At 39.9% G+C, this 26,093-nt stretch overlaps 1 protein-coding gene across 6 annotated transcripts; it reads left to right on the top strand.

Moving 5' to 3' along the window:
• PPP4R3B (protein phosphatase 4 regulatory subunit 3B) lies at nt 1–26,019 on the top strand. Of its 6 annotated transcripts, none has more exons than XM_075496995.1 (16): nt 1–476; nt 1,621–1,676; nt 7,997–8,095; nt 10,741–11,361; nt 14,800–14,877; nt 15,656–15,772; nt 16,942–17,058; nt 17,465–17,614; nt 18,107–18,209; nt 19,113–19,154; nt 19,802–19,960; nt 20,668–20,837; nt 21,990–22,129; nt 22,589–22,773; nt 23,322–23,446; nt 24,281–26,019. In XM_075496995.1, exons 1-16 carry the CDS (start codon nt 335–337, stop codon nt 24,374–24,376), a joined length of 2,400 nt encoding a protein of 799 aa, XP_075353110.1. In that variant the 5' UTR covers nt 1–334; the 3' UTR covers nt 24,377–26,019. The 6 variants fall into 6 exon arrangements, with proteins under 6 accessions (XP_075353110.1, XP_075353106.1, XP_075353104.1 ...); XM_075496991.1 differs by having other exon boundaries at nt 22,610–22,773; nt 23,244–23,446; XM_075496989.1 differs by having other exon boundaries at nt 2–476; nt 23,244–23,446.
• The last annotated feature ends 74 nt before the right edge of the window (nt 26,020–26,093 follow it).

A 26,093-nucleotide genomic window follows, 5' to 3' on the forward strand; every position in this document is an offset into this window, starting at 1 on the left:
AGCTGCCGGCCGCCGTAGCCCCTGCGAGGGGAGCCCGTGGCCGGGCTGGGAGGAAGAGAAAGGCGGCGAGAGTCGCGTTACAAGATGGCGGCGGCGCTGCGGTAGCTGCTGAGGCGGCGGAGCGGCGCCAGCGAGGGCCCGAGCCGGGGCGCGGCGTCGCTCTCTCGCCGTCCGGGAGCCATGAAAAGCGGCGCGTTAAAGGCCCCGCGGTGCCCCTGAGCGGCCCGGCGGCCCCGCTTCCTCCCCCCGCCCTCGCTCCATCGCCCCCCGGAGGCGGAGCGGGCCCGGGCCTGGGCCAGGGGCCGGCGCGGAGGCCCGAGGCCGGGGCTGCACCATGTCGGACACCCGTCGGCGGGTGAAGGTCTACACCCTCAACGAGGATCGGCAATGGGACGACAGGGGCACCGGGCACGTCTCCTCCACCTATGTGGAGCGGCTCAAGGGGATGTCGCTGCTGGTGCGCGCCGAGTCGGACGGTGAGAGCGTGGCCGGGGCTGCGCGGAGGCCTAGGCCGCCCGCCGCCGCCCGGGCCCGGGCCTCCTCCCCTCGCTCCCCGCGGCACCGGCCCTTGCCGCGCAGCCCGCCCGGCTCCGGCGCCCCTCGCTGCCCCCCTCGCCAGCGCTGACACCCGCCGCCGCCGGGCTTGGCTGCTGGTGTCTTCCCTCCCCGCGTTTATCAGGGAATACCCCAGAGGATTATTATTTTTTTCCCCTTTCTTGCCTTTAGCTTGCGGCTGCGTTCAAAGTTTCCTTCCCCCGATAAGCCGCAGCGGTGTTTAGCACCGTGGCCCTAGACTTTCCCCCTTCCACTTACCCTAGCCGGCTGCATCTCTTTTGATTGAATAGAGATGAAGTTGTTACGTGTGACGACATCTTGTTCGCTTTCAGAATTATTTTGTTCGCTTTTGAAGTGCTCTTTTCCTCTCCTTGCTGCTATAAAAAGTTGGTTGATTGTTTTTTCCCTTAGAAATTCACTGATTGTATTCGGGTTGTGTGGCGTTCCTCATGCTTTATTGCACTTTAAAGTCACCTTAAGGGTCTGAGGGGGGAGGGTACACGCTTGCCACTTTGTCAGCCAACAGGTGCTAATGTGCTAAATAAACCACCTAAGACTGGTATAAATTACTCTGGAGCTGTTGCCAGGTTACATACACTACTTGCATACACAAGATAAAGTCCCTGGGTTTATAGTATCTAGATGATTCACTTCTGAAGGACAGTTGAAGGAAATAAAAGCAAATGGCCCACGTGGCTTCTGTGGGCAAAAACATTTTTATGCTGGGCAGCATGTTACCTGGTGCAAATTTATATAGGTTTGCTAAACGGCCTTTAAGCAAGCTAGTTGTCACACCAGGTTTCAGGAGGAAAAAAACAGTGCTACAGACAATTTTAGTCTAAATTAGAAGAGAAAAATATATTTTAATATGGATATTTATATTGAATTTTGTCTTACCTGGCTTATTTTAGGGAATTACGTTTAAAGAAGATGGTTCTCCTGGACTTTCTGGAGGATATGGATTAAGTTGAGCATATGTTGGCTGGCACATGGGTGGTTGTTGTAAGATGCATGGAGATGTTTGTTTTGTTAAACTCAGTAAATATCTCTTCATACCTTTTTCAGGTTCGCTACTGTTAGAATCGAAGATAAATCCAAATACTGCATATCAAAAACAGCAGGCAAGTATTACTGTTAGGCTTTGTTTTTTCTAATTACTGATGCGAAGAAAGTGTTTTATGCTGAAACTAATTGCGTTTTTCAGAAAAAAAGCAAAGCAGCATGATGTGCACTTGTCTGGTGTTTTTCATAGAGGTGAAAAACTCATTTAGAAGCCTGTAGGTACTATAATACTTTGCATTCTAGAAATGAAAATGTTGGTCTCCTACAAAACCCTTTTGGACTTTAGTCTTTGAAGAGAATATATGCAATTTGGATAAATATTGAACTCATTACAGGAAAAATAGTTAGAAACATACATGTGTAGCTTTTGTCTCCCATCCCAGGCCGTATGAAATAATTGCCGAATTAGGAAGGCAAAACGTTGGCCAGCTCTGTTACAGTATATTTACTTCTTGGGTTCTTTTTCTGGAAGTAACACGAAGGAATTTGCCTTTGTGGGACTTCTTTCATTGTTGCTGTTTAGTTTTTGTTTTAAGCCTTGAAAACTTCTGCTATCCTAAATAAAGTGACTAGCCATGGTGAGACTTACTTGCATGGTCGTCTTTCCTGGGGGTAAGCGTTCTGCAAAACAAAGAAGTAAAACAGTTGGGAGCTTTGTTAATAGGTCATTTTTGTTTAATCCACTAAAAAAATTAGCTTACTAAATCTCTTCTGCTTTTATTGGCTTTTCCTTTTTCTGCATTAATTTTTGGTGTGTCTGCCTACATTGTTCTCATGGTTATTACTGAGGGGGTTTTTTTTCTGTTTATTCCTTTGTTCTACAGTAGGTTCTCTGTTCCTTTTGTTCAGTGTTTTACGCTGCTCTTCTTCATTATAGTATCTAGAAGTGTTTCAGCACTAGAAAACAGTAATTTTGTTCTTCCTAAATCACGAAGAGCTAAATCTTTAAAGATTTTTTTTGTTTTGATGTTTGTGGTTTGGTTTTTTTTTTCAATGAGAAGGTGACATGTTATGAGAATTTGAGGAAGGAGACTTTGTTAGCTCTTGAGCACAGGTTGGCTGACTTTAGCTTAGGAGCGAGTCAGAGTCTCGGGCCTAGCTTTTCAGAAGGCTCTGTTTTCTCTGGTTTCCACTTTTCACTCATTAGATATTGGTGGTTTTAGTTAGGTGGATGATGGTCGTAGGCTTTCCTTGGGCGGGCCATGCTGAGGAAGGAGGACAGTCTTTATGGAGCTCTGCAGGGTTCTGAAAGTCAAGAGCCTTGAACTGCTTCCTGTTTAGTAGAGGAAACTAATACATAATGAAATACGAATGCAGATTATGTTGCTGCAAAGTTTTAAATTGCTTCCTTTTGCAGCCTGTTTTCTGAAACTTCATACAACTGATTATTTGAAAGCCTTCTTTACTTAATTGGTAGCACAATTTCAAGTGTCTTAAGTAGCTATTGTTGTCATTTTTCTTGTGGAAGTCTTTGTAGGTTGTAGTTTTGAAAAACTCGGGCTGAAGTTTATTTTGGTTGGCTTTTATTACTGAGTGTAATGCTTTTGTGTCCTCGTGGCTGAAAGTGTTTGCTTCACTATTCACTCTTTTGAAGTAGTTTGGTTTTGGTTTTTTGGTTGGTTTTTTTTTTTTTTTGAAGGGAATAATGATTGATGATTTCTAGAGACAGGTTCTAGGTTTGTCTGACCTCTGGAATCATACAGCTTTTAGTTGACAGAGCTTTGTCCTCAAGTTTTACATGCTTCCTTCTGAGTAGAGTAGCAAAAAGCAGACCTTAATGTAGCGTTCCCATGCTCTCAGTTTGTGTGATTTCAGTCTTGCCTTTAAAAGATGGTAGTATTCAAGCCTGGGCATCTCAGGAACAGATCCTTTTTAAAAATGGTGGAAAGATTTAGGCAAAATGTTTTGCTTAACCAGAGATGAAGAGAGGTGGTCTTTCCTCGGTGTCCCTACTTGAATGTTGTAGTCTGTTACATAGGTAGCCTGAAGACTCGGAGGCTCTACTGATCTGCCCAGGGCGGGTGCCTGTAGGTGGACGGCAGCATGGAGGAGAGCTGTCTCTTCCACTTGCCAGAGTTCAATTGCAGGTTTTCGTTAAGGTGCTGATCATCTTGGGTTTGGGGAAAGCCGCAAGATGGTGCAGCTTGATGGAAAGGAAATGCCCTGCCTACACCTGTGTCTTCATAGAAATGACTTACAGTCCTGAATGGACGTACAGGATAGCAGTCATTTAAATTGTGACTTGCATACCATCATTCTGCAGAAGAAAACCCACCCTGATTTTTAGTTGCTGTGTATCAGTCTGTGATTCCCAATATTACACTGTTTGTGCTAAGCAGTACTGTAACTTGGCTAACTGTAAACAGGGCAGGCCTGTTATCTGCCTTCTCGAATCGTGTTTGTGGTCACTAGCTTTCGTGCAGAATTCAGTTCTGTCAAGGTGTTGGGCATACTGTAATCATGACCTCTTTCTCAAGAGAAATAGGACTTGGATGGGACATAGGTGTCAGGCTGCTCAGCATACAACATAAAAGAGTCTCTAATTCCATGTATGCAAAGAACGTGAGAGCCTGAAGAGCTTTAGATCCCCCTGGATTTGGGGGCATAGGCTTTGAGAGTTACATACCTCCACTGGACACCCCATATTGGCCAAAGGGCAGGGTCAGATGTGTTCCGGAGGCTCTAGCAGGAGCAGTTTAAAAAGTTGTTACCGCACCCATTTGTTGCTCCACCCTCTGCTTGAGGTTACTGTTCCCTGGCAAAACTGGCAGAAGAGCCGTGTCTTCAGTGAGAAATCAGATGGATCCGTTCGTGTGCTTTGTTCCTCCAGCTCAGTTACGAGGGCGGTAATTTTCAGTTGCGTGGCTGTAAGACTTTAAATTGCTACAGAAATCCTTATTGCGAACGCTGCCTTCTGATGTTAACTCGCTCCTTTAGGTGTGCTCTATATGTTTTCAGATCTGAGATGAAGAATGTGTGCAAATACTGTCCTTTGTGCAGAGTTGCCATCACTCGTGACAACAGGGCAATTTGCTTGAGACAAAATCGGAGTTACTTGAGGCTGGGATTTAACACATTTGCAGGGGTGCCGTTAAAGCCAGCCTGAGCAGTTGCTGGGGGCTTCTTCACTCCTCTCTCATGCCAGTATGAGTATTCATGTTACTGTGTGACAAGTTAGATGTAGGAAATTATTCAGTTGACATATCTCTTTTTGCTGGATTAATTTTTATCGGCACCATCTGGTTCACTGTACAGCACGCTTGCACTGGCATGGGGGGGGTTGAGGGGCCAGTGCAGGAACAAGGAGAGGTGGAGTAGCAGGCACTGTGCAAACCAGTACCAACACTGAAGAGGGGTTTGAACTACTCTCTTAGTTTAAATTGTTGTTCTGAATTAATCTCTTCTTTTGGGTGAATTAAGGTGAATTAAGGAACGTTGCTGTTGCTCGTCGATGGAGCAGCATTGCGGGTGCTAGTTTAAGCAGGTGGGAGTGGTAGTCTCTTGCAGCAGCTAGGCCTGGAAGATGTCTGTCTGTGGTTTTCGTGGGTTTTCTTAGGTCATGCAGGAAGTGTACACCAGATGTGTAGATTTTATATTGGTATTGGACAATTATTTTCTGATGAAACTATCTTTTAGTCTTTCAGAAATATTTTTTGAGAAACTTACATAACTTCTGCTTTGTGTGGGCAGTACAGATTGAAACGAGTACCGTTCAGTAACTCGAGAATTCTCACAAAATTTTTTAGTGCAGTCTCTGTGGATGCATGCAGTCATTTAAGTTACTGCACTATATCTCTTATTTGAATCCTTCTGGGATTCTCTTCATGTACATGTCCTTCTTTGTTCATTGAGGCTGCTCTGAGTCTCAGCTCACCTGGAAGTGTATTAATTTTGAGTGTTGGGGCATCAGTAAATTCACAGAAGATCTCAAGGTAAACATTTCAGGTTTTGAGTTCTGTAACAGCCATAAAATAGTACTTAAGAATTCTTTTTTTTTTTTTTTTTTTTGTTAATCTCCAAAAGACAACCAGATCAGGGAGCTGATCAGACTTTTCAGTGCCTGCAGTTGACAATTATTATTTTTTCCTTGAAGCCCAGTTCAACTGCTCACTCTGAAATTGCACACTGTAAACATAGAGACTCAGCTGTCTGTGAGCCGGAGATGGGGGTGGACAGCTGTAAGCAAAAACCAGGTCAGCTATATGAAGCTGTACCATTTGCGCACGTGAATCAGAGCCGGAAAGCAGGGAAACTACCTATTAATATTTGTGACTGTAGGACAAAAGTGCAAGTACAATATAGGGCGCTGTAGCATAAACAAACAACTCTCATGAACGGCATTGAAACCATAGTGCAATCAGCTCAGTTCTTTCCAGAACGGGAAAACTGTTTCTTTAAAGGAATATGTGCAAATGAGAAAAGGGGGAGGGCGGAATTGAGCTTATGCGAATGCTGTTGTTCTTAGCGTGGCCTGTGATTATGTTTTGGGAGAAGGAAGCTGATCTATTGGTAGGCATTTGTCAAGAGTGTTGCTGTAAGAAAAAGATGTTATGCTAAACTTTTTTTTTTAAAGAAAAAAAAGCAAAGACAAAACCCTCAAAACACGCAGCTACATATGGATATTGAGAGATTAAGATTACTGTAGAAATGAACTGAAGAATTAATGCCATATCAGCGATGCTGATTTTCATTCATGTTCCAGAGTGATAATGGTAGCAGCTGGTAAGTTGTGTTTGTTGAGACAGATGTGTGTCTTTCAGATAGCTGTGCTGATGGAAGAGTTTACGTCCTGTCCCATGCCAGCTGCTTGTCAGCAGTCCTGTCCCAAACAGTAGTCCCCTCACATCTGCCAGTGGAAATACTTACGAGTGCTAACCTGTGTAAGCCTAGATAACTGCATTAACAAAGGCCTGTTTAAACCGTCTGAACTAACCTGATTTTTATCAAAAACAATTAAGGAATGCTGACTGACAGTAGGTTCAAGAGTAGCGATGATCACTTGGTATTAATTAAGTTTCTGTCCCTCTGTCTTTGGTGGATCTGTGAAGGATGGTGACTGGATAGTTGTATGATACTATGTCATGGATTGGCCTGTTAGCATAGCGAGCACCTTACAGATAGTAATCAGTCAGCTTCATCGTTCCCTGTCATTTGGTGCACAAAGGGAACCGAGAAGTACTTTTGGGGTGAAGATGTGAGGGGGCAATGGCAGGGTCTGTTTCTTGTTGCCCCTGAAGTTTCCTAAGCTGTATCAGATATCTGTAAGCCAGATGTTTGTTTGGGTTTGGTTGCTAAGCTTAAAAATATCACTTTGAGTATTTTGTTTACAATAAAAGTGATGCATAAGGTAAAGACTTACAAGCCTTGATAAGTTGTGCAGTGAATATTGACCTTTGTAAATATGGGAAGTAAATTACCTTAACTGACCATTAAGCAAGGGCTTGCTGTTGTTTAAAGAAAAAAAAAAAAGTGCGGTAACAGTTCAGGAAGTCAACAAACTTGGCGGAATGTTGAACCGTTTTGCTGGAGCTCATCAAATGTACTGCAAAGTTAGCAGACCACCGTTCAATTTGAACATTTTAACATGAAGATGAGTTTACTGTAGGGTGCTGAACTATATATTTGAATGTCAAAGCACAGGCTTACATTCCTTACAGTACAGCAGTAAGTGTCCTAATAAAACCTCATAAAGGAACCTTTTTAATCTATTCAGAAACTTAAGCGAATCTTCCAGATATACTGTGCAAGTGCACAAATTGAATTGATAGAGGCAATAGTAACAGAGAAAAAAAAACTTGCTCAAATGAAAATACCTGTTGGCAAGATGTTTGTAACTTTAGTAAGAACTTAGGAGTTTTATATTATTCAGGCTGTATGCCTTTTAATTCAGAAAAGACTTTTTTAATATTAGTTAGGCATTATTTCTCACATTGCTAAGGCTGTATTAAACCCTTTCTGAGGAAGAAACACTGTAATCTTGGGGGTTTGTTTCTACTTTATTAAATATGAAAAGGCTTAAATTGTTATATTGCAGGTTTTCTTAATCTCCTACAATGTACACATTCCCTTTTCAAGACTGTTGGCTCAGAAGTATGTCGCAGAAAAATGCCATTATAAGTGTTTTGGATATGGAAAAAAATATATTTAAGTATACAATATGTAAGGTAATGGTCAGAAAATAGCCAAAAAGAAAGGTGAAGTCCCTTATGGCAGAACAGGTGATGTAATATTTTAATGTCTTATGTTCTTTTTTGACAAGTGTAACTTTAATTAAAATTATTTCTTCTTTAGACATATGACTTAATGGAATACAGATTAATATGCAGTATAGACCTGTTTCAGAAACATTTGTTTGTTTGTTTGTTATTGTCTTAAACAGGACACCCTGATTGTTTGGTCAGAAGCAGAAAACTATGATTTAGCACTGAGTTTTCAAGAAAAAGCTGGCTGTGATGAAATTTGGGAAAAAATCTGCCAGGTACAGTTAACTTTAAATATTCGGTTTCTTCCAGATGTTTTAGTGTCTTCTGTGACTTTGTGTATTTGTGCTGTAATTTTTAAACCTACTTGTGAAATAAGCACATAGTCGTCATTATTTTCTGTGGCTTTTCTGTGTAAGATCTTAATTTGCCACTATTTAGAACACTAGTTGTTGTTTTCGTAATTGAATTTCACTCTTTTGAAAAATCAATGTAATGATGAAACTCAGGTGCTAGGCATTTTAGGGGGGGTTTGTTTGTTGTTTTTATTAAAAAGGGGAATGCCAGAGTACCATGTTTTAATTGTCCTCCCAGGCGGCCTTAGGAAGCTGGCTTGTTGGAGCGCGGTGGAACTGAAAATGTGTTGTAATGCATAAGGAGCTAGATGTTTCACTGTGAGAGACAAAGAGGTGGCATTCCTGTATGAGCTCAAAAATGTCAGTGATACTTTTTTCATCACGACCTAAGTCTTATTGACTGTCTGTGTTGTATGGATATTTCAATCTTCATTGTTTTGTTACAAAACTGTTTAGATTCTATGCTTTCAGCTCTGGAAGTAACAAGTCAATGGAGTTGCACCTATGTGTACTTAAAAGAAGAAACCTGGGCTTTCTTATTGGAATTTATCATAACCTTCTCAGATTTTGAAATGATGCAATGTAAAGCTGTTAACTAAAGAAACATAAAACTCAGATTTCTTAGCAGTTTCCTTTGAACAAACTAGGCAATTTAGACATATTCTTAACCTTAGCATGTTTTGGGTATAATGTCTTCTCAGCCAGTTCTGAAGTACTGTTGTTGAAAGGAACCAATCCTAGTAACTGCAAGTATATGCATCTAATAAATAGTCCAGGGTTTAAATTGATTTTAAGTTGAGGCTGAGCTGATGACCAGTCTGAGAGGGATGTCTTCACGTGATCAGAAAATGGTAAGCCGTTAGTCTTAGGCTCTTTCATCAGACTCCAGAACTCTGTGGTGAATGGAGTTTACTCCGGTTGGCGGCCGGTCACAAGCGGTGTTCCCCAGGGCTCAGTGTTGGGGCCAGTTCTGTTTAACATCTTTATCAATGATCTGGACGAAGGGATCGAGTGCACTCTCAGTAAGTTTGCAGACGACACCAAGTTGTGTGGGAGTGTTGATCTGCTGGAGGGTAGGCAGGCTCTGCAGAGGGACCTGGACAGGCTGGATCGATGGGCTGGGGTGAATTGTATGAGGTTTAACAAGGCCAAGTGCAAGGTCCTGCACTTGGGCCACAGCAACCCCATGCAACGCTACAGGCTTGGGGAAGAGTGGCTGGAAAGCTGCCTGGCAGAGAAGGACCTGGGGGTGTTGGTTGACAGCCGCCTGAATATGAGCCAGCAGTGTGCCCAGGCGGCCAAGAAGGCCAATGGCATCCTGGCCTGCATCAAAAATAGCGTGGCCAGCAGGACTAGGGAAGTGATTGTGCCCCTGTACTCGGCACTGGTGAGGCCACACCTCGAATACTGTGTTCAGTTTTGGGCCCCCCACTACAAGAGGGATATTGAGGTACTGGAGCGTGTACAGAGAAGGGCAACGAAGCTGGTGAAGGGTCTGGAGCAGAAGACTTATGAGGAGCGGCTGAGGGAGCTGGGACTGTTTAGCCTGGAGAAAAGGAGGCTGAGGGGAGACCTCATCGCTCTCTACAACTACCTGAAAGGAGGTTGTAGAGAGGTGGGGGTCGGTCTCTTCTCCCAGGTAACAAGTGATAGGACGAGAGGAAATGGCCTCAAGTTGCGCCAGGGGAGGTTTAGACTGGATATTAGGAAATTTTTCTTCACCGAGAGGGTTATCAAGCATTGGAACAGACTGCCCAGGGAAGTGGTTGAGTCGCCATCCCTGGAGGTATTTAAAGGACGTTTGGATGAGGTACTTAGAGACATGGTGTAGTGGTGGTTTTTGGCAGTGTTAGGTTTATGGTTGGACTCGATGATCTTAAAGGTCTTTTCCAACCTATATGATTCTGTGATTCTGTGATTCTTCCCGCTTTGTCCTTTGAGACTCCTGTGTTCTTTTGTGAGGGAGTTAACAACAGGAGGTTATGAGTTCTGGAACTGGATCAGTGGGGGGAACAAAAAGTTATAGGATGTACGAGAAGACTGGGGAAGGGAGTTAGAGGTGCAGACAAAGCGGAAGGAAAGTACAAAGTGGGACACGATTGCTTCCCTCTTTTCTTGTTTGATTTTGGTATTCGTGACATTTTCCTGCCTTTGTTCTTGGTCTTTTTGTTATGTTTCACTTAATGTTGGTATAGCTGTAGGCTCTTACTGCGAGTTTAAGGCTTCATACCCTTCTGTTTGAGACACTGAAAGAAGGTTTTGTTACACCCTTCTTTTCTTTTTAGATTTTGTGCTTGTCTCCGAGGTGCTTCGGCCTTCTTGATTGCACAGATGCTGTTAGGGTTTGGTTTTGTTTGATTTGATTTTTTGACAAATGTACTATTGAGGATAATGGTGGTGACTTTGTAGAATTCAGAGGCAGCAAACTTACTCCTCTGCACGGCTAGACATTTTCCAGGCAACTGACGGTAGAAAAGTGCTTACGCACTTGTTATTTCATTTATTGCCTTGATTATTTTTATGTATGTTTTGGGATGAGACCGTAATTGTGCGCTCTCACTTCTTAGGTTCAAGGTAAGGATCCTTCAGTGGAAGTCACACAGGACCTTATTGAGTCAGAAGAGGAACACATAGAAGAAATGCCTGAAACTAGTCCTTTGATCGACCTTCCTACTTGTGAACTCAACAAACTTGAAGAGATTGCTGACCTAGTTACCTCTGTTCTCTCCTCACCCATCCGTAGAGAAAAGCTAGCGCTGGCCTTGGAGAATGAAGGCTATATTAAAAAACTATTACAGCTTTTCCAAGTCTGTGAGAATTTAGAGAACACCGAAGGCTTACATCATTTGTATGAAATTATTAGAGGAATTTTGTTCCTCAACAAAGCAACTCTGTTTGAGGTGATGTTTTCTGACGAGTGTATTATGGATGTTGTTGGATGCCTTGAGTATGATCCTTCTTTGGCTCAGCCAAAACGGCACAGGGAGTTCTTGACCAAAACAGCAAAATTTAAGGAGGTTATTCCTATAACAGACTCTGAACTCAGGCAAAAAATCCACCAGACTTACAGGGTACAGTATATTCAGGACATCATCTTGCCGACACCGTCTGTTTTTGAAGAGAATTTTCTTTCTACCCTCACTTCCTTTATTTTCTTCAACAAAGTTGAGATTGTCAGTATGTTGCAGGTAAGTGGTTTTTAGTATGGTATAGGTGGATTATGTATAGATACCTCTAGCTGTAGTTTTGAAATTGATTACAGCTCTTTAACACTGTGTAAGTTAATCATACACGCTTTCATTTGCGTAATGTTTCAAACGCTTCCCCTTATTTCTGATACCTTTTATTTTTAAAATGGTAGATTTCAGGTGAGTATATTAGTATTTTTTAATGAGTTTTAAACAGTTAAAGGTTCTCCTCCTTGACTCACAAGCAACATATATGTTTTGAGCTGTTCTTGTATAGGTGTTTAGGAAACAAGCAACGTTCTGTATTATATATCAGGAACATTTGTGATGTCTTTATAACAGATTCTGAATCTGTGATTCAAAAGAGCATGTTCAGAACCGTTCCTATTATACTACTATTACTTTATGGTACTAATTTCAAATGTTCATGTTGTAGTATAAAGTAGGTAATTCATTGGGTTTCTTCTTCATAGTGATATCCAAAAGTAATAATTAATAAATAACCAACATGATACTATATCAAAAAACTTACTGCATGCTTTGTAGTCAGAAGCAGGCTTAAAAGTAGTTGGGTGTGACAACCAAGCTGGACCGTGGAAGGAGCCTTGGTAAAGAGCTGTGTGTGAACTTCATGACATTTTGGGTATTTTCAGTTCATATTTTGTTGTGCAAACTAATGGCTACCAAAGTGGTTTTATTCTGTTTCTGATCCGTGTCCTTAGAAAATTGGTACATTTGTATAGAATAGAATGTGACAAACCTGTTGGTTTTGACTGTGGATAGTCTCTCTGAAATAGGAAGACGTATTGAGGAGAGGAGGAGGGTAGTTAAAATTGTGGAAAGGGGGCGGCACTGGAGAAAGAACACTGCCACAAGGAATATTTCTAAAGAATGCAATAGAGGACTGGAAAAAAAAATCAAAACTAAAGAATTGCAGAGAATTGCATGAATAAGCTTTTGGGCTTCTTTCTGTTTGAATAGCAGAAAGAAACTAAAAAGTAAATCCCACTTGCAAAATTAATGACTTCGTGTCGAATGAAGATTTCCCTTTTTATTCTTTTGCGTATATTACTTTTCTAAAACTGAAAATAAATTCAGCAGTATTCTCCTGAGGCCACAGTCCTGTTTCCATTTAGAGATTTTTAACTCTGTAGAGTTCGTTGTTTTTCATTGAAGTTTTACTGTACTGAATATTTAATTGTGCCTTAACAGAAAACTGTTATTTCCTGCGACCTCTAGGACTCTTTGAAGAAAGTTCTGAAATCCTCTGATAGTTCTTTGCTACTCTCAGTCACTGCCGTCTTTGCCGTAGTAGAGAGGGTACATGGCACATAGGTTTGCCTGTCTGTTTTAAAGACTAATTGAGACGTGCATGTTGATTTACAACTGATGTTGATGCCTACATCATTTGACCTGTCTTGAGAATTACAAACTAAGAAGAAAGCACACATTAAAGAGATGTTATTGATAGCACGCTTGAGGAAAATGACATAGTAGTATGGACCTCAGGTTCAGGACTGTTTGCACAGTCCCCTGGTGTAAATCAGCTTTTTGTTGTGGCATAAGAACTCTAAAGCTCCTTTGGGTTTGGTGAACAAATTAGAAGTCTTGTTACCCTAAATACACTGGCAAAGCTCCCTAGGAGAATGCAGTTTATAGGAGGAACAGATTGTGTTTGCTACGGCAGTAAATCTTTCTATGTGCCATGAAGCAGTAGATCCCAGTGCTGCTATAGCTGAAGGGCAGCCACGTGGGAAACTGAGCCGGCATGGAAAACAAACCTAGATCCATCCTGTGCTTTCGGACATCAGGACTACACTGTGCAGCAGCCTCATACAAGCAAGAGATCTTTCTGTTGCCAAGTGTTCTGTAGTGGGGATTTTCTAGCCTATCTGTTGTTGATTGTGGTACGGTTATTTTTTTTAACAGGCTTAATTAAGCTGTTAAAGCCAGCAAAGCTTAAACTACTAAGTCTGTCTATGTTGCACTCTCTCTGATGTTGATTCCAGGTATCGTTTGTTTGTAAAGCGCTTCTTTCCCCACATCTTAAAATTTTCAGGAAAAAGATTATGTGAGGCTTTGGCTGGCGTTCCTGTAACTGTAAAAATTCTGAATTATGTTAGCCTAATAAAGCACACAGATTTTAGCGACAGCACACAGAAAAATAGAGAAGTAAGCACCCTCTACATTATGCCATGTAATGTTTATATATATTCATTGGAATGCCATATTCTGTTCGTGTTTGTTCAATGCATAAGTGAAGTTCAGTTGAATCACTACAGTGATGCATAATTTTGTAATGCTGTAGCATAATGTTACTATTTGCTTTAAGATTTATATTGTATTTAAAAGATAACAGAGACGTTTGATTTCAGAGAATGCCAACACTATGTTCCATGTGAAGGAGTGCAGAGAAATCGATGTACAGAGAGGGCAGAAAGTGCCCAGACAGTTCAGAGATGATGATGTTCACCTGGTTTTCTTGTGCCTCTTGAGTGTTAAGCAATGGTATAACTGAAATGCCTGGCAAGAAGTGAAATGTTGTCTTATATATACTTAAAAATAAGTATCGCTTGGTAGTAGAGGATCTCAATATGAAAAGCAAATAATACTCAAAAAAGTTTCCCAGACTGGAAAAGCTGAACTTCTGCAAGTGGGGGAGCTTGTTTTATTGAGAGTAAGGTTAATGGAGACACGGCTGCAGCAAACCGGTAATGCGTTAATCTAGTCACCCTTGCATAGGTGGACTGAAAAAATGTTTGCAGTGCTGCAGATCCAAAATAGGGTAACTGATACACGTGCAATTTTAACAGCATAGTGTGAACGGCATAGGTGCAGCATGGAAAAAATTGTATCTTGGTTGGCAGTTTCTAGTGTAGAATGTATAGGCTGCCTCCCTGGAAGGTTACACGCACGGGGCAGGGAGGCAGCCTGGAAGACAGACTGTCATTTTCTGTAATTTTGATGCATGGGGGTGTGTGGCAAATCATACAGTGAGTATGTGGGGTAGGGCAGAGCTGTAAACCACAGGGGGTGGCATGGCAGAGAAGGAAAGGAAATGACACGTTCTTTAGAGACTAGTCGTTCGGAAGGCAGTTTTAGTAATCACCACCTATGCTCAGCTTAACGTATGGTTCTGGTCTCCTGGACCTGCTTCCGCTGCACAGAACGAGTACTGAAACAATACATTGGAAATGATCCTCCTGAATGTGTACTCTTGCATTTCCCTTTTTTGTGATAAAATAATGTAGGTGTGGAGAAAAAAGAAAGAAAACCCCTTATCTACCAATCTGCTAATGCCTGGGGTTTTGTTTGTAATTAAGCATCGTAGTTAATCTTAAATTAAGTTTGACTTTCTACAGTGTGGGATCCAATAAAGATCCATGTTTTAACTTTTAAGATGCACTGTGTAAATCATATTCTTCTCATGTTACGCAGGAAGACGAGAAATTTTTGTCTGAAGTTTTTGCACAATTAACAGATGAAGCTACAGATGATGACAAACGATGTGAATTGGTAAGTCAGTGGTCTTGGTAGTTCTTTGAATGCTTTAAACTACAGAGATTAAGTAGGAATATTGAAACTTCTGCTAGTTCTGCAGTCATTGAGGTATTTCTGTACCGTAGAATCATTTCCAGTGTAGCTCAGTCTTTGTTTATGTACTCACTAGAAAAATATTTCTTGCAAGGTAAGCTCTGATTTAGTTGTTCTAAATAATTACTCTGTTGTTGAGAAAGTACTAGCGCTAAGCTGACATCCTAGACTTAAAGGTGTACTTTCTTCCAGGTACTCTTCAACATACCATATCGCTTACATTTGTCATATAAACACTGCTTTTATCAGTGTACTTATTCAAAAAGATCTTTTAAGTCCTGTGACTGAGGATTACCAGTAGTCCCTTAATATATATATTACAAACATTATTTATCCTTGAATATGTTTATCAGCTTCAATTGCCGTGTTAAAATCTTGCTTTCAGCAAGGGAAGCATCTTTGTTCTTTCAAACAAAAGGCACGCCAGACAGGAGTATAAATCCTTCATATGCTAGATGTGATAAAATAGCTACAAGGTGACTGTATCTCTTTCTGAAGTAAACTTAAATCTCTTAAATTTGTTTGTTTGTTTTTGCTTTCCTTTGTTGATGTTGTTGAAGGTTGGAGGAGAAAGGACTAGAATAATACCATTTTCATGCCAGCCAGTACACAGACTGTGATACAAATTGTAACAGTTTCCTACTTTTCAGAGAGTTTTCTGAATCAAATACACCTTAAATTATTTCTTCCTGTACGATAGGTTAACTTTTTCAAGGAATTCTGTGCGTTTTCTCAGACGTTACAACCTCAGAACAGAGATGCATTTTTCAAAACTTTGGCAAAGTTGGGAATTCTTCCAGCTCTTGAAATTGTAATGGTAAGTGAAAACTTAAAGCTGATTTTCATGAAAGAAAAAAAAACCCACAGCCATTTAACCAGTTTTTCAGATCTGCTAAGCACCTTTGTGTAAGATTGACTGGACAGCTTTGCTCTGCTGCAAGTTGAAGTTTATTGTAACGTTCAGAATCCAAAAGATGTCCACAGTTTTCAGAAGTAGCCTAACTTTCTTGCTCTTGTTATTTTTACTTTGCATGATGGAGGAGTCTGTGGTAAATGCAGTGCTTTTGACAACGTAGTGTAAAAATTGAAAGATATTCTTTTTCGTGTGGCAGCTTTATTCTCTTTTTCTTTTGTTGTTGGAACAGTGCCAAAGAAGTATTTTTAGATAATCTTTAACTGTTAGCTTGTTGCTATCCAAAAGATCGTGTAATCCTGTCTTTTCAGAGGTATAAAGGAGATGAATCTATCTTAATCAGCAATGTGAAAACATAATTTTTTTTTTTTCACTCCTTTGGTTGAAGCAGCTGTTGCTGCCTGACCATTGCAATTCATATGTCAGTGCTGCTGTTACTCAGCAACTATAAATTCAAGGTTTTTAATATTCTAGAGTAACAACCCGTGAACTTACCAAAGGACATTGACTGTTACAAAAACATAAAAGTCATATAGATGTTCAGTGATTAGATGAACCCTAATCTTATTATTCTTTTCCAGGGCTAGACCAGTCCAGATATTTCCTGTTATGTTAATATTTTAGGCTTAGAAATTGTACAGTTATCAGAAAAAAATCACATACCTGAAGGAAAATTATTAATTCTTGTTGCCTATAAATGAGTACAGAAACTTTTGTACAAATAGATTCGTACAGTTGGTCCTTTTGTACAAAATCAATAAACTGTGGATAACACGTACAGAATATTAGTGTCTTAGATATTCTAGCAAGTAGCACAATATAAATGTTTCCTGCCTAAATTAGGGCTATCAAATTCGCAGAAATCCTTGCGTTCTTTCTAAAGGAGGGAAATAGTGGGGAAAAGATTTTGCCTTTTTTTTTTTCTCCCTTCTGTAACTGTATTACCGACTGTCTCATAGACACTTTTGTAATAAAATGTTCTCAAAACTTTTAACTCTCATTCTTTGCAGCTCTACTTGATAATAAATACCAAACTTGATTTACTCTAATAAATGGATCTCTTTTTTTATTAGGGAATGGATGATCTGCAAGTTAGATCTGCTGCTACAGATATATTTTCTTATCTAGTAGAATTTAGTCCATCCATGGTCCGAGAATTTGTAATGCAAGAGGCTCAGCAGAGTGATGATGTAAGTAAAAGTGTTTTGTTGGAGTTTTTTGAATCTACTAGTTTTACAGCAAACAGAAAAAAAAACAGCAAAACAAACGTCTCCAGAGTCTGGGATACAGTTAGCCCAAAAATGTAGATACTAGAAGCATAGGAAAAGGTAGATTTAAGATATAAGAATTTCTGAGCATGTTGGTGTTCCATGTGTTTACGGTAATAAGGTTGTAGGTCTGCCTAACAATGATTTTAGGTGACGAGGGTTGTGCTTGACAGAACTCCGGTGCCTAATGCAGCTTTCGATTTTTCTGTTTCACTTAAAATTTAAAAAAAAAAAAAAAGGAAACCTAATATGGAACCTAGGGAAATCATTCCACTATTGAAACTGTGTCTAATTATTTTTGGGTTTGTTTGGTTGGGTTTTTTTGCAGGATATCCTTCTCATCAATGTGGTCATTGAGCAGATGATCTGCGATACTGATCCTGAGCTTGGGGGAGCCGTTCAGTTAATGGGGCTCTTGCGTACTCTGATAGATCCAGAGAATATGTTGGCCACAGCTAATGTAAGAAAATACAAAGGGGTAAAGACACTTTACTGTCTCAGCAAAATTAAAAGCCTGGTATTTATTGCTGTTGTTGTGGTTGGAGGATAAAAAAAAAGATATTTTTATTCTTTTTTTACAGTGTTGTGTATAGTTGATAGTGCATTTAAGCTAAAAAAGAAGCTAAAATTTCCACTAACTTTTGATAATAAATGCTAGGTGTCTGTGGTATTGTGCAAGTGTTTATTAAACTAAGCAGTCCCGTGCTTCAGTGAAATAGCATGTTTGCGTCCATGGTGGGGGTTTTTTGGTGATAGCTAGGTTGGTTTGATGTGTCTCGGGTCTTTTCCCAAAATAAATAAATATATCATACTTGAGTGGAGATACTGTTGCAGGACCAACCAAAAAGATACAGGCACACCTGAGGGAGTTGATAGAATTATTTGTAGGCTGTCTTTTATGTCGCTACTTTTTTTTGTTTAAAAGGAAGTATACAAATGCAAGTATTTAATAAAGTTATATTTGTTTTAGAAAACAGAAAAAAGTGAATTTCTCAATTTCTTCTACAACCATTGTATGCATGTTCTTACTGCACCGCTTCTGGCTAATACATCAGAGGACAAATGTGAAAAAGGTAATGTTGCTTTCCCCCCCCCCGCCCCCCTTGCTTTAAATCTTGTAATGTTTTCAAGTGACTTGCAATCCTGGTAGCAGCGATAAGCCTGTGGTGCAAGCTGGGAATACGCTTGCTGAAAACCGTTGTTCCCTCAGTGACTGGGGTTCTGTGGGCAGAAGTTTTAATAGCCCTTTATTGCGGCTTTGAACGATAATGTGTCTGTATGCTGTGCTTTGTAAAATATGTATCTGCCTGATGTGTGTTGTTAATTGTATACTAGTTCTGCTAGTATAATTTTAAAGAATATTTGCTGTAAAGCAGAGAGTGTCTTGAGTTCCTAGTTACCTTTAGAAAAAAGTTTAAAAAAACACCGTGACATTCATCAGTGGTTACATGATTCCAGGCATGGGGTGTGCTCAGGTGATTAACTCCAAAGACTAGTTTTCATTTGGCTGTAGTATAGGAATGCTGAAAGAAACCTAATCAAAGAAATACAACTCGGATCTCCTTTATCTTGTTTCATTTTTAAATTTTTCCTGGTAACAGTAAATGAATTGGAAATCTCTGTTTGGCACACTCAAATAACACTGTTAGTTATTCTGTAGTACTCATTTTATAATATTATTTGAAAAATTTAGAATAGGCACTTTCTTTTAGTCTAGGTAGGGATACTATTCCTAAGTATTAGATTATGTGTTTTCACCTAGTTGAATTTGAAATTTTGTAATGTAAATTGAATACAGAAATCTCATCTGGCCTGCATTCTTGCTGTATGTTTATTTCCCTGTAGCTTACAGAAACTTTTGATTTGATGAAAAGTTTGGACAGCTGGTGGAATTGATTGTTTATCCCCATCTTTTAAATATTTACAGTGCTTTGAAAACCTTTTTCTGATTTTTGTTTTTATTTTCTATTTATCAGATGCAGTAGTTGGGTCCACTAAGAGTAATACAATTTGTCCTGGTAAGTTTTAATTGACCTTGAGTTTTGAAACTTGTCTTGTATGCTGTGTATGGTGGTTTTATTAAAAAAAAAAAGTTAGACATCTCCGTATTTTATTTTTTTAAATACTTTTTACTGAAATAGATGTAGGTGCTTTGCTTCATTTAAGACGACAGGAAGCTGAAGGAACGTTTTCATCTGCTTTTGAGTTACTGGGTTTCACTTTTTTTTTTGTAGTCAACCTTGCTATGGAAAGTTTAAGTCATTGTTCGCAGAATATGTACTAAAGAGACGTAGCTGAACTTTTACAGTTTGGATTCTTATCTGTGTAGGCTTCTTTTTTGAGTGTTATGAAAAGACATTGCTAATTAGGTTCACGTGAATACAGGTCTGACCGGCTTTCTTCTTTTAACTACATACTGTTAATTGGGATTGCCATAACCAGTAACTGGCTGATCCTGGAAGAAGTCCCACTGCCAATTCAGGGCAATTGGGGGGGAGCCAAATTTGTGTGTGTTTTTTTTGTTTTGACCCAATGTTCCTAAAGCAATCCAGCGTGCCACTAAAAATGTGTCAGGAACTGTAATAGCAACTGAGCTTGGTGATGATTTGGTGCATGACAGTACTTTTTCTCTTTTTATAACTTAAGGCATTAATTTTTCTTGTAGATAATTATCAAACGGCACAACTACTTGCCTTAATTTTGGAGCTGCTTACTTTTTGTGTGGAGCACCACACTTATCACATCAAGAATTACATTATGAACAAAGATTTGCTAAGAAGAGTACTGGTCTTGATGAATTCAAAACACACATTTCTGGCCTTGTGTGAGTATGGTGCTGTTGTGATTTCCTCCTTCAAGGCTTTATATGTACTGTGTGGAAAGTGTACAAGTGAAAGTGTATACTTATATTCAAAATTCATATTAATTTCCTATTTATTACTGACTAGCTGTTAAGTGATTTTGAAAAAAAGGTAGCAGATATCTGTTAACGTAGACCAATGCAGTTTATGGTAGGAGAATTGTTGTATCTTTTGAAGTCCACAATAATCCTTTCAAGCCTTTATGACGGTAAGGATCATTTGTGATCAGCTGTCTTATCTCATTTAAATGGAACTACTGTCATTTCTTAATAACGTCATAAATCGTGCTCCTTGTGGAGAGTGAATGAAATTTTGTGAACTGTGGTATTTAAAGAATAGGGGCTGGTTCTGGGAGGTGAACACAGAGAAGCACAGGAATGAGCTAATAATTTAACTTCACATGTGCTAAAGTTTATTGCTGCTGTATTTCAAAAAGAAATTAATGGATCCTGATCACACTCAAATACCCAGGAAAATCAAAGAATGCAAGAAAGGTTACCTGTCAGCAAATGTTTCTTCTGAACTTTCAGAAAGTGCTTTTTAATGCTCTTGGTTTGGGGGTGCATCTTCCTCTCAGTAACATCAGGTTTTTTCAGTTCTTTCCAAGAGAAGCAGACTGGAGCCCCTGGCATGTAGTTTACTAAATTCTTGAATTTCTTTCTTCGTGTAGGTGCTCTTCGCTTCATGAGGAGGATAATTGGCCTCAAAGATGAATTTTATAACCGTTACATCACCAAGGGAAATCTGTTTGAACCAGTGATAAATGCTCTGTTAGATAATGGAACGAGGTACAATCTGCTCAACTCTGCTGTGATTGAGCTGTTTGAATTCATCCGAGTGGTAAGTTAAGCAGCTTCCTCAGCTCTTACACGTATGTGGCATCTCGGGCAGAAATACAAAATGCCAATCTTGCCCTTGAAATAGTGTATTACTACTTAAAATGACAAACTAAAAATCCTGTAGATAAATATCCACATAGAAAGGAGCCAGTAAGCTGCTTCGTGCTGTTTTACTTGATCGTCCCTTCAGAGAATATGTGTAGGCCCTGCTTCCACAGAAGTCTGTGTTCAAAGATAGCATCCTGTAGGTGAAATTCTTTTCAGTGGTTGACAGTGTTTCTGGACTAAACTTTGAAGTGAGGAATTAAGTGAAATACGTTTTCTGTGAGTAAATCTCAGTATTATTGGGTATAAATGAGACTAATTTGACTATAAATTCGAATGATCATTGTCCTTTAAAGTCCTACACACGTGCTTTCTTAGACAGTGTCAACTTTGAATCGGTAGTTTTTCCACCAGCAGCGTTCGTGGGAACAAGTGTATGTGGACAGGACAGACAGGACAAGCAGGAGCGCCCAGTTCGTTGTATTGCTGGGGTAGAAAACAAGGACTTGCAACAGCTCCTGAGCTACTTCCTGCGAATGCCTTGATGCGTGGGAGTCTTCTCAGGGAATCTTTGTGGTCTGCAAAAATGAAGGGCAGTTTTTAATTGTACGGTATTGTAGCTGCTGTCCTTTCCAGCAAGAAGAGGTGACTTTTGCCAGCATGGTATGAAAGTTAAGATTTGCCTGATACAGTGAGACTTGTTAGAGGGTGACTGACCAAAAGGTGCCTCAGCCCATGTGTGCTGCTGTTGTTACTGAGGACTAGAAAGAGAGCTAAAACTTGTGGGGAGAGCAGGGCACAGCTAAACTCCTGGTTTTTCCTCAAGAAGGCTTAATCCTAGATAGCAAGCGTCATAGTTTAATCAAACTGTCACAAATAGAATTGGGACAGTACTGAGTATATTGCCCATTTATATGGGAAATTTAATAATTATTTCTAGATTTCAGCTTTTTTATTAAGGAACAATCTGATTACTTCATATTTGTTCTTGACAACAATGTTTTGATTCTGGACAACGAATCAGTTACTTTTGAAACTAAACTCTAAAGCTTTCTGGGCTTCTGCACGTTAATATTCGAGACTGAAACCCTGTTTTGTTCTTATGCAGGAAGATATTAAGTCCCTTATTGCACATATAGTTGAAAACTTTTATAATGCACTTGAATCTATCGAATATGTTCAGACATTCAAGGGACTGAAGACAAAATACGAGCAAGAAAAAGACCGACAAAACCAGAAACTGAACAGGTACGACACAGTTTATGTATTGAGGCTTTTATTGAATGCCATTATGTAGTATCTTCTTACTGCTGGTTGTTTTTTTTTTCTTTCCTAGAGGACAGAAAAGGCAGAAGGCTGGGATTGGGGTTTGTCATTCTTGAGTAAAACTTCTTCAATTAGAGTAAACCCCCCTCTGACTTTTCCTTGTGGCCTCATATTTGTCAGTATATTAAATGTTACATTCAGAAAACTCTCAGCTTATGGAGAGCAGAATCCTCTTCTGTCATTCAGAGTTAGGGTTCAGTCTGCCTTATTGTCAGCTGGGGTTTTGGTGAAGCTTACGTTGACGGTAGAAGCGGGGACGGAGCTGGACTGCCTTCTCAAATGCACCGAATTCACTTTAAAGCCTCAGAAGCCATTTCTGCTCCCTGGCCGAGTCTGAAACAGCAGGCAAAACTTGAATCACCTGTCATGTGTCTCTTACAGTGTTCCATCTATATTGCGTAGCAATAGATTTCGCAGAGATGCAAGAGCCTTAGAGGAGGATGAAGAAATGTGGTTCAATGAAGACGAAGAGGAAGAAGGTGAAGCTGTTGTACCTCCAGTTGAGAAGTCAAAACAGGAGGATGATTTTCCAGATAGCTATGAAAAATTTATGGAAACTAAAAAAGGTATTTACTCAATTTCAGCTTGTCAGCACTGGAAGCGCTCTATGGCAGATACCTGGAGCGTCATGTAAACAAACCAGTTGCTTGTGCTCTCTATCCTAAGCAGGAGTAAGGGTATTCCACATAATTAAGTAATGAATTCCTAACACGTCTTTGCAAGCTAGTTTAGGATTAAAATAACGAGTTGCATTGCTCCAAGCGCGCATCTAGTTTAAATGACATTCAAAAGCAAAACTTTACATGTACTTGTGTGCGCTGAGTGAGCAACATCCCCGTGTCCAGAGCATCTGTGCCATTCTCAATTTGAATGCTGGGGTGCTTTGGATGAGGTCCGTAGGTGGTGAGCTGTTGATTTAAACTGAATTATTAAAAAAAAAAAACAAGGCGGCTTTTGCCCTGTGATTATGCTGTGATGTGGATTGTACTCCATGGTGTACAGCTGATACTTAAGTATGAAAATGTTTGTCCCTCAGCTAAGGAGAGTGAAGACAAAGAGAATCTTCCAAAAAGGACTTCAGCTGGGGGATTCAAATTCACTTTTTCCCACTCAGCCAGCGCAGCCAATGGTGCAAACGGTGCAAACAGTAAATCCGTGGCAGCTCAGACGTCACCAGCAAGCTCCAACGGCTCCTCTTCAAAGAACGCAACCCTGACCACAGCGGTGACAGCCACGAAGGTGGGAGAACTTGTACAAAAGCTGCTGTCCTCGCTCAGGACAGCAGAGCAGTGTAATGAGACTTTACTGGTCGTAATGTGGTAAGGTTAGCGTGAGCCTCTAGGCAGGGTATCTTATTTACGTATAAATTCATCCAAAGCCCTGTCTAGTTAAACCCTTAGGAGTTTTGGGGAAGGTTTAAGGAAGTATTAGGTGGGACTGGAGTCTGTTGGTAATCTGGTGGGCACAGTTTAATCACATCTTCTGCCTAATTTAACTGCTCCCACTCCTCAGCAATAATGGTCCAGTTGCTCTGTGGGTGAGATGTACGTGCGAGATCTTTTTTTCCTGAATTATGTTAGTTCCCATCCCCCGTCAGGGAATTAAGAAGTGGTTTTAAGCAGACAAAACACAGTAAGTGATACTGCCGTTATGCCTTATACAGTCGTGCGTTATTTTAATCTTTAGCCTGCAAGCTCCCAGAGAGGCTACAGAAAAACGTGGCAAAAATTTTATCGCACACACTTACGACTTACCAGCAAAATGGACGTGCAGTGTACACGCTGGATTTTGTGACTGTCCAGTTGGGAGCTTAAAAAGTGATTTTTAAATAATTCTGAGGCCAGATCCAGAGGAGCAAGGAAGTTCCAGTACTCTTTTAACCTTGAGGTTCAAAAACATTCTCAAACGGGTCTTTGAATGAAAAAGGCATCACCAGGAAACGTGCTGCAGGCTTGTGTGTCCCAGACAGGTTGGCTGGGGGTTATGTACTAAAATTGCACATTCCTGGGTATTTTTTTCAATGTGAGATCTTTCTTTTTTTTTTTTTTTTTTTTTTTTTTTTTTAACTGGCAGGGAAGTCTAGTTGGCCTAGTGGATTATCCTGATGATGAAGATGATGATGAAGAGGAGGAGACATCTCCAAGGAAAAGACCTCGTCTGGGTTCATAAGCGAAACCAAAACTTTGGAATAAAAACTTTTATTATGGGGTTTCAAATGCTGCAACTGTTTTAAGAGCTAAAAAGAATCTGATTCAGAAAGCTTTCTCCCATGAGTATATAAGATAATACAAGGAGTAGCAAAAGAAACTCAGTATATCAGCTAGAAAGGGTTAGTTCTGTAAACACAAAGCTTCCAAGGAACTTAATATCTTTCTAGTAAGTAAGGAGTCTGCCATTCAGGCTGTCAAAAAAAAAAAAATTAAAAAAAAAAAAAAAAGTGGGTTAGTATTCACAGAACCTGGATGATGGCTTCTCAGCAAGGAAAGTCTCAGGTGTCGGGAGGGCAGGGGGAGGGAAAGGTATGGTAAACACTTTTTTAAAAATACTGCAGGGTTTCCCCAGTGTTTGACAGAACTAGGAAAAAAAAAATTCAAGCTTAAATTTTGAACCCGGTAATCTTAATTTTGTAATGGTGCTGTCAGTTGTGTTCTTTTAGCAATGCCTCTTTTAAAAAAATTTTAAGGGAAAATAACTGTTTGCATAAGAACAATCCAGATTTTGGGACCATTTATTACCAATTAAATCGCATTTCTCATGGTTGGAGGGAGGGACGCTGCAGTTACAGTGCATGTTGAGTTGTTTAAAACAGTTCAAAATAAGTTTTAATTTGTATTTTTCGAGAGGAGAAAATGGAAGCTGGATTCAAAATGGATGGTTTTGCTCGTTTTTTTCGATTGGACATCCAGTAGTATCTATGCCAAGGAACGCTTGCTTCCAAAATATCTCCAGGAGCTGCTCGTGTCAAAGTGGTGCTGTACAGCACCCCCCAAGAGCTGTCGGCTTCACGTTGAGGAAGATACCGAATTTGAATCACTTTGTGTTAAATGAGCTGTCTCGTCTCAGAGCAGAAAGCCATTTTCCTGTTTGCGAGTTTAAATTGCGTAATTGAGGTGGTAATAAGAAACACTAACAGGTTTTTCATACTGATGAATTTAGCGCCGTTTTAACACCAAAGTCACTTTGGACCAAGACGGAATTATTACTAACGGAACACCGGTCTTTGAGGCAGAATCAACAAGCAGCACCTGAATCTGGGTGTAATACGAAAGCTGCTTTTTTAAAAAATAAAAGCACATTCCACATAGTAGGTAAGCAAACTGCGACAAAAATAGGTGAGTTGATGGCAAGTTGATAGAGGCAAACGGTCCAGGTTTTATTTTCAAAAGCAGCAAGTGAACTGTAAATATTTTAATGTTAGTTTGCCCATATGTGATCTGAGATCATGATGAAGCGAGAGGAAATTTCCCAACGACAATTAATGTGTCAGAAATGTTAAAATACAAAACCAGCTGCAATCCACCACATAGATCACTCTTGTAATATGTGTTATGGGTCCATTTCTCCTGGAATAGTTTAAACTGAAGCAGTTTCTCTGTTTTGGAGATTTTTGTAGTTAATTTTAATTTTAGCTATTGTTTGGAAAAAGATGGGCTGTCTGTGTAGATATGAAGTATAGTTTTTTCCATAAAACAGAAGTTTATTTTGTATTAAAAATACCACTGTACTTGTTTTACACCATTTGTATACATGTGGTGATATTAATGCTGAACTGTAAAATTCAGGAATTAAAATGTGACCCTGTAATTCCATAATTACTGCTTTTGTTTGGTTTGTTGTACATGGTAAGTTAACTCAGAATTTTAAATGTGGCCAAGTTAGGGTATTT

This window comes from Mycteria americana, chromosome 3, assembly GCF_035582795.1.
Source record: "Mycteria americana isolate JAX WOST 10 ecotype Jacksonville Zoo and Gardens chromosome 3, USCA_MyAme_1.0, whole genome shotgun sequence".
Lineage (NCBI taxonomy): Eukaryota > Metazoa > Chordata > Aves > Ciconiiformes > Ciconiidae > Mycteria > Mycteria americana.

What these genes read in the sequence shown, in the direction of transcription:
- PPP4R3B (XM_075496989.1), top strand. Translation starts at nt 335, where the DNA reads ATGTCGGACACCCGTCGGCGGGTGAAGGTCTACACCCTCAACGAGGAT. An exon ending in GGTGCGCGCCGAGTCGGACG is followed by an intron (nt 477 to 1,620) that starts GTGAGAGCGTGG and finishes TACCTTTTTCAG; the next exon opens with GTTCGCTACTGTTAGAATCG. An exon ending in TGTTTGAATTCATCCGAGTG is followed by an intron (nt 20,838 to 21,989) that starts GTAAGTTAAGCA and finishes GTTCTTATGCAG; the next exon opens with GAAGATATTAAGTCCCTTAT.